The 7989-nt window shown below is 45.0% G+C and overlaps 1 protein-coding gene across 2 annotated transcripts in view; it reads right to left on the minus strand.

The window, feature by feature from the left end:
• ZNF605 (zinc finger protein 605) overlaps positions 1 to 4902 on the minus strand; it is a 21952-nt gene extending 17050 nt beyond the window's left edge. For both annotated transcript variants that reach the window (XM_023514976.1, XM_023514975.1), the window contains exons 1-2: positions 4856 to 4902; positions 1003 to 1181 (exon numbers count right to left, since the gene is read on the minus strand). In XM_023514976.1, coding sequence (XP_023370744.1) covers positions 1003 to 1017 — 15 coding nt within the window. In that variant the 5' untranslated portion in view covers positions 1018 to 1181; positions 4856 to 4902. The remainder of the gene's footprint in view (positions 1 to 1002; positions 1182 to 4855) is intronic.
• Between the last annotated feature and the right edge of the window lie 3087 nt (positions 4903 to 7989).

Raw genomic sequence — 7989 nt, forward strand, 5'->3', positions numbered from 1 at the left:
ACCTGTAGTCCCAGCTACTTGGGAGGTGGAGGCAGGAGACTCGCTTGAGCCCAGGAGTTGGAGGTTGCTGTGAGCTGTGATGCCATGGCATTCTACCCAGGACAGCTTGAGGCTCTGTCTCAAAAAACAAAAAAAGGAAATAGTCCTAGGAAATATGTTTGTCTATTACAGGGTTGCTAGTTAGGACATTGCCCACTGTATTGCCCATATAAATAGTTATCAAAATGTTTTCTTGGCTTGGTGCCTGTGGCTCAAGCGGCTAAGGCACCAGCTACATACACCTAAGCTGGTGGGTTCAAATCCAGCCCGAGTCTGCCAAACAACAATGACGGCTGCAACCAAAAAAATAGCCAAGTGTTGTGGCAGGCACCTGTAGTACCAACTACTCTGGAGGCAGAGGCAGGAGAATTGCTTGAGCCCAAGAGTTGGAGGTTTCTATGAGCTGTGATGCCACAGCACTCTACCCAGGGTGACAGCTTGAGGCTCTGTCTGAAAAAAAAAAAAAAGTTTTCTTTTCTTTCTTTCTTTTTTTTTTTTGCAGTTTTTGGCCAGGGATGGGTTTGAACCCGCCACCTCCAGCATATGGGGCCTGTGCCCTACTCTTTTGAGCCATGGGCGCCACCCAAAAAAAACATTTTCTCTATGTGTAATTATCAGGAAATGTTTGCTTCTCCAGAGTAATTGGTCTGCTTTTTCCTTTTGACAGAGGAAACCACGTAACTATTCCTGTTTCCCTCTCTGATATGGTTTCTGGGAATATCTGAGAGAAGCCTGCAGCTTAACTCTGTAACAATGAAACATCCTATTATTTATCTACGGGTATGTTCCAACTTTAAGACTTCTATATGGTTCGATAATCCACTTTGTGCTTCATCTGACATCTTTCTGAGTTTATATTGTCTCTTATTCAAATGTATTGAGACCTTTCTGTTTGTTGCAGATTCCTGTAAGCCTTATCATATCCCTGAAAAAAAATTGCTAGAGGATAAACAAATAACTCACCTGTGATTCGATCATTTTCTGATGCTCTTGGGAAATCTTTTGTTTCGTTATTTCTCTCTGCCCTGACACTCTGGAGGGAGGCCTCTGGTTAGAGGTCTGTAAACTGACACTGCATCCTCACTCTTGCGGCCTCTTCTTTCTTATCTCACATGAACTGTCTTGTTCCTGAGAGTTATCACCTGTGTATGCAGTAGAAATTTTATTTTAGATGACGTAATTAATTGGGGAACCTAAATCTTGGTTTTCTCTTGCTGGGAACTTAGGTCATTTAAAGCCTCAAACTAAGCTGTCTGGCACACTCAAATCAGGGCTAGTGCTCAGCTGGCATGTCTCAGCTGCTGGGCCAGGTCTGCACCACATACTGCATTTAATAACCCTGGCTCTGGCCCAGGTGCACAGGCTCACGCCTGTAATCTTAACATTCTGGGATGCCGCAGCTCACAGGTTCAAGACCAGCCTGAGCCAGAGTGAGCTCTTGTCTCTAAAAGTATCTGGGCATTGTGGCAGGAATCTATAGTCCCAGCTACTTGAGAGGCTGAGACAAGAGAATCACTTGAGCCCAAGAGTTTGAGGTTGTTATGAACTGTGACGCCACGGCACTCTACCAAGGGTGACAAAGTGAAACTGTCTCAAAAATAAATAAATAAAAGAAATAATCCTGGCTCCTAACCACAAATGCAAATTGAAGACACTGACCTCACTGGTTCAAGCAAACACCCCTAGGAAAGCACTACCACACCAAACTGCTCAGCAGAGACCTCAAGAAATGCTGAAATACAATGATGTCTTATTCATTCTGCTGTAGTATTTTCCAGGGCACCCAAATTATTTGCATAGTTGCTACTGAGTAAAATGCAAACAAAAAAATGACTTTTAGATCAAGACTGAATTAGTCCAGGCTTTTGGCTCCTTACCAAAAGTGCTAGAACAAAAGAAAAGCATAGATCAAAGGAATCAATAGTAATAGTAAGAAAAAGAGAAAAGAGACACCAGGGAAGACCAGGTTGTGGTAAGGTTGGTGTCTGGGTTGGGGGCTCAGCAGGGCTTGCTGCAATGTCTACAGTGGATGGCAGTTAGACAGAAGTCTAAAGAAATCTTTTATGTTATCTCTTCCTAAGTTGACACTGGGACAAATACTGCCTAATTCAAAGATCACTTGTAAATAAATAAATCAGTTGTAATAGGTTTCCAAGGGGGTAACTGAGACCGACTAGAATGAAACCATCTAAATTATAATAAAACAGTGTAGAGACACAAGGTATAAATAGTAATCAAAGGTTTTTTTTTTAATAAAAGTATAAATATAGGGCAGCACCTGGCCTAGTGGGTAGGGCACCAGCTCCATATACGGAGGGTGGTGGGTTCAAACCCAGCCCCAGGCAAACTGCAACAAAAAAATAGCTGGGTGTTGTGGTGGGTGCCTATAGTCCCAGCTACTCAGGAGGCTGAGGCAAGAGAATCATCTAAGCCCAGGAGTTGAAGGTTGCTGTGAGCTGTGCCACCATGGCACTCTATCGAGGGTGATACGTGAGACTGTCTTTACAAGGAAAAAAAAAAGTATACATACAGGTAGAAGTTAACCAGCATTGTTCCCAATTTCCTTGCTACTGTAACTGGTCACTGCACCTCCCTGACAGGCAGAAGATTTGTTGACACTTCCATATATAACATTGCTGTTGTAATTCCTAAGACTTATGATTCCAAAGATATCACTGCTATTGTAAATTGTGAGATTTACACCTGGTCTTTGAGGTGTTTTTCTGACGGTACACCTGGAAGACCAGATGGGTACCCACAGGAACGAGTGACTGGAGTTGCCTAGGTATCCTTGGGACTCAGTGTTTTGGAGGGTTCAGTGACTTCATTTATAGTCAGTGAATAGACAATTGTGGCAATTATTTCTGGGGGTTTAGAGGGAACCAGTAATTTGGATATCCAGACAAATGTGTTTAGAAGCCCTGTGAGACTTAGTGATTAAGGGAGATAGCAAATAATCTACCATGGGACCTGTAGGGATGACACTGTGGCTGGTCCATGGGATTGAGGGACTGAGGGACTGAGAGACTAGTGTGCTGTGCTCTCACCACCACAGACTGCCAAAATTAGCCCCAGTCCCCAAACTCCAAGGAAACCCCAATCCTTCATCCCACAGAGCCTCCAGGCATTTATCCCCATGATATCCTATTCTCTAATCCACTCCACACTAACCCCCATTTGCTGACAACCCACAGGCTCTCCCACTCATCACCTGGAAAGGCTTTGTTCTGCACTATACAACCATTGAGCCCTTCCACTGACTCCAGTTCCTACCCCCATTGTCTACTCACAACCCAAAGAGATCAACCTCTAATCTATACCCTGGCTCTCTTGTCACAGACACACAATGTCCCCATCTCTGATGCCTCAAATATGCCATCCCCCAACCACTCTCCTGGATAGGTAACCCCAGTCATTCACCTACCCTGAAACAGCAAGCACTTTTACTCAAGTAAAACCCAGTTCCAGATGGAGTAAGGAAAGACTTTATTCCAAAGGATAATTTGTGGGCAAGGGGGAAAAAAGGGGCCATTGCATTAGGGAGAACACTGAGGCCATGAGAAGTGCGTCTTTCCAAGGCAAAAAAGGTTTTTCTTTTATAGAAAGAAATAAATCAGGTTAGAAAAGACCAGGTGTGTTGGAAGGTAAGACATACGGTCAGAAAAAAAAAAAAAAAACAAGAAAAGAAAGGAAAAAGAAAAGACCAGGTGCGGTGAAGTAGGATGGAAGGGGTGGGGTAACCTGAGAAAAGAGAAAAATTTTACCCTGAGCCAGCCTGTTCTCAGGAGGGGCTGTGTGGTGGGTCAGGTTGGCAGTTGGCCAAGTTCAGGAAACTGCAGGAAAGAAAGAAGCTTAACCAAAGTTTGGTTAACATTCATTTTGTTCCACCTAATCAGTGCGGGCAATTAGTTGAGTTAATCACTGATGAGGCAAGGAATGAAAATTTGGAGAATCTGTATCTGACTTGTCATAGGTCAACATGGGGACATGTTTGGAACTTATCTAAGTCATACGGGGAACTCGGCTCTTCACAGTGAGCAGTGTCCTGGGACACAAAAGAGTAGGACATTACTGAGCTTTCTGCTGTTTTCCAGGAGCACAGGGCTCAGGTAAAATGCAACAATGTCAATAAAGATCAACAGGCTTCCAGTTAATTAAATCCACACACAATCTCGAATCATCTAAACCCCACAAAAGCCTTAGCATTCACCGCACTGGCCTCCAAAATTGCTAACCCAAAGGCATCCAAATCACCGATGAAAAGTCCTCAATTTGTAACCCCAGGGTGAAACCCTAGCTTGCTCCTCCTACCACCGTTTACAAGTTCACTACCCGAAAGTTCGCTACTACGAGTGAGTAGCCCATTGAAAGCGTCCACTGCCCTCACAACCACCAAAGACTTAGATTACTGATTTACAGACATTCCAATATCCGACACTCAAGTGTCCCCAAATTAATCACCGCCAGTCAGCCTAGCAGTCTCCGTCTGCCCCACAAGCTGCTCGGTCACTGTCTTTTATCTCCCCGCAACAAAACATTCTCTGTCCTCGCAAGCCGGACAGACCCGAGTCCAGCGATCGCGCGCGCCCCAGGGACACCCCCCCACCAAGCCCCCGCCACCTCCGGGCCAGGTCAGCGCATGCGCTGCGATACCGCATCGCAGGCCTTCTCACACCAGCTCCTGCACCCGTTCATGCGCGGGCCGGGGCCACCGCGAGTCGGTCCGCGCCGGGGTCAGCGCGAACGCTGGGGCAGACTCAGAGGCCGCCTCCTCCCCCTCAGCACTGTTGTCCTGCCCAGCCTAACACACCCTTACCCCTCCGGCCTCGCTAGGCTGGGCGGACGCACCCAATGCTGGAAATGTCCACACAGAACTACATCTCCCAGAGTCCCGCTAGCTGCGTTTCCCAGAGGGCCGCGGGGGCCGCCGGGACCTGCGCTTGGGTTTCCGGTTTGGGGCGAGCTTGGCGATTCGCCTGGGCCTGGGCGTCCCGGAGCCGGTGCTAACGCCGGGCCTCAGAGGGACGGGTGAGTGTCACTCGGGAGAAGGCTCTGCTTTTCCACTTGGGCCATAGATGTAAGTAATGTAGGAAAATTGCAGATCAGTCCAGCAGTACTGAACGAAAAGATTGAAAACGGACGGAGAATTTAGAAGGTAATAAAACACAGTTGTGAAAAGAGAAGAAAATCAATGACTATAAAATCAGATATTAAGGAATTAAAGTAGTGATACAGGACAAGTGGCATCCCAGCCAGCTCATGGAGCTGGGGGGAACGGGCGGCTGCCTCTGCCTTGACAGTATTGGTACCATGGCAGCAAGCAGTGGAACCAGCAGACTAGAGGGTGGGCAGGGGGTCCTCATTTCCTAGGCCTGGGAATGAAAGGGATTGTAGCCATTCATTTGCAACCCAGACATGCCCCAGACACCATGTCCCAGACAGGCTAAATGTAACTGCCAAGGGCCAGACATGTCCCAGACACACTAAATGTAACTACCTAGCCCCGCTAAATGTAACTATGGAGGGCCTCATGCTACTATATATACCCCTAGACAAAGAGCCTACAGACAGGGAGAGAGAACACTTTTCTCTCCTGACTCCCTTTTTCTCTGTCTGCCAGGAGCTCTGGCACTTCTGTATTCTTTTTTATATATAAATCCTGTCTCACCACTGATCTGTGGTCCGTGGATTCATTCTTTGAATCACCCAGACCAAGAACCTACTGAAGAGCGAAATTCCGGTATCATTAGGACAAAAGGTAAACTTACAAATATAACTTTGAAAAAATTAGAATAAACACATATTAAAGTTCTTTACCCCAAAATAGGGAGAAAATGGACCACTTGAGGTCAGGAGTTGGACCAGCCTGAGCAAGACTGAGAACCTGTCTCTACTAAAGAGAAAAATTAGTCGGGTATTGGACTGGGTGCCTGTGGTCCCAACTACTTGGGAGTCTGAGGGAGAGATCACTTGAGCACAAGAGTCTGAGATTGCTATGAACTAGGTAGACATCTTGGCACTCTACCCAGGATGAGGCTGTGTCTCAAAAAGAAAGAGGGGGGAAGGGAGAGAAACAGGAAAAAGACAATTAGCAATGGAAATAGCCATAAAGAGGAAATTAAAATATTTGTGAGACTTGACACCCTTTGCTCAATGGTTAGGGCACCAGCCATGTCCACTGGGGCTGGTGGGTTTGAACCCTGCCAGGACCTGCTAAACAACAACAACAAAAATAGCTGGGCACCTGTAGTCCCCAGCTACTTGGGAGGCTGAGGCAAGAGAATCACTTGAGCCCGAGAGTTTGAGGTTACTGTGAGCTATGATGCTACTGCACTCTAATGAGGGTGACAAAGTGAAATTCTGTCTCATTAAAATTAAATAAAAATAAAATATTTGTGAAATAACATTTTGCTCAATTCTATATCACCTCATAAAATAGGTGATCTAAAGTAATAAACTTTAAAAAATATCCTGTTAAGACCTAAAGTCATTGATAAATTTAAAAGTGCTTCAGCTCCAGGCTCAGCTCCCATAGCACAGTGGTTACAGCACTGGCCACATCCACCAAGACTGGCAGGTTCAAACCCAGCCTGGGTCAGCTAAGCAACAATGACAACTGCAATAGAAAAATGGCAGGGTATTGTGGCAGGTGCCTGGAGTCCCAGCTACTTGGGAGGCTGAGGCAAGAGAATGGCTTGAGCCCAAGAGTTGGAGGTTGCTGTGAGCTGTGACACCATGACACTCTACCTAGGGTGACATAGTAAGACTCTGTCTCAAAAAAATGGAAATACTTCAGCTCCAGGCACAAGTATTTTAATTGGGGAACTCTTCACACTTTCAAAGAATATAAATCTTTCTAAAAACTTACAGAAAAATCTAGAATGATCACAAACCTTTCTTAATACAAAGCTTGCAAAACACTTATTCCATAACAAGACATAGATAGAATTAAATGAATAATAAAGCAATTATATTTCTGTGAAATTCCTGGAAAATAGCAAATAAAATCAAGCAATACATTTAGAAATACGTAAGTATTCTAAATACGTAAGTACGTACGTAAGTATGGTGGTTACAGCGCCAGCCACATACACCAGGGTAACAGGTTTGAACCCAGCCCAGGCCAGCTAAACAACAATGACAACTGCAACAAAAAATAGCTGGGCGTTGTGGTGGGTACCTGTAGTCCTAGCTAGTTGGGAGGCTAAGGCAAGAGAATTGCTTAAGCCCAAAAGTTTGAGGTTGTTGTGAGCTATGACAACATGGCACTCTAACAAGGGCAACATAGTGAGACTGTGTCTCAAAAAAAATAAATAAAAATACATGAGTAGAAGCTACAGAAATGCTGTATAAATTAATAGCATAATTCACTGTATCAGTAAATTAAAGGGGGAACATGAATTATCTCAATGGATAGTGAAAAATCATTTAATAAAACTTAGGCAAGAATTTTTTTTTTTAAGTATACAGAAGTATTGAGATATTAACATATGAAAGTAAATATGTCTCATAAATGGGTAACAGTTGTAATACTAGCACTCTGGGAGACCAAGGCAGGTAGATTGCTTGAGCTCAGGGGTTCAAGACCAGCCTGAGCAACAGAGAGACCCATTTCTAAAAAAAGTAGCTGGATGTTATGGCAGGCACCTGTAGTCCCACCTACTTAGGAGGCTGAGGCAAGAGAATCACTTGAGCCCAAGAATTTGAGGTTGCTGTGAACTGTGATGCCACAGCACTATACCAAGGGCGACAAATGAGACTCTGTCTCAAAAAATAAATATATTGATAACACTATAAGAAGTATTGCTGGCTTGGTGCCCGTAGCTCAAGCAGCTAGGGCGCCAGCCACATACACTGGAGCTGGCAGGTTCGAATCCAGCCTGGGCCTACCAAACAACAATGACAACTACAACTAACAAATAGCCAGGCGTTGTGGCTGGTGCCTGTAGT

This window comes from Otolemur garnettii, unplaced genomic scaffold (assembly GCF_000181295.1).
Source record: "Otolemur garnettii isolate 467f Iridium unplaced genomic scaffold, OtoGar3 scaffold00062, whole genome shotgun sequence".
Lineage (NCBI taxonomy): Eukaryota > Metazoa > Chordata > Mammalia > Primates > Galagidae > Otolemur > Otolemur garnettii.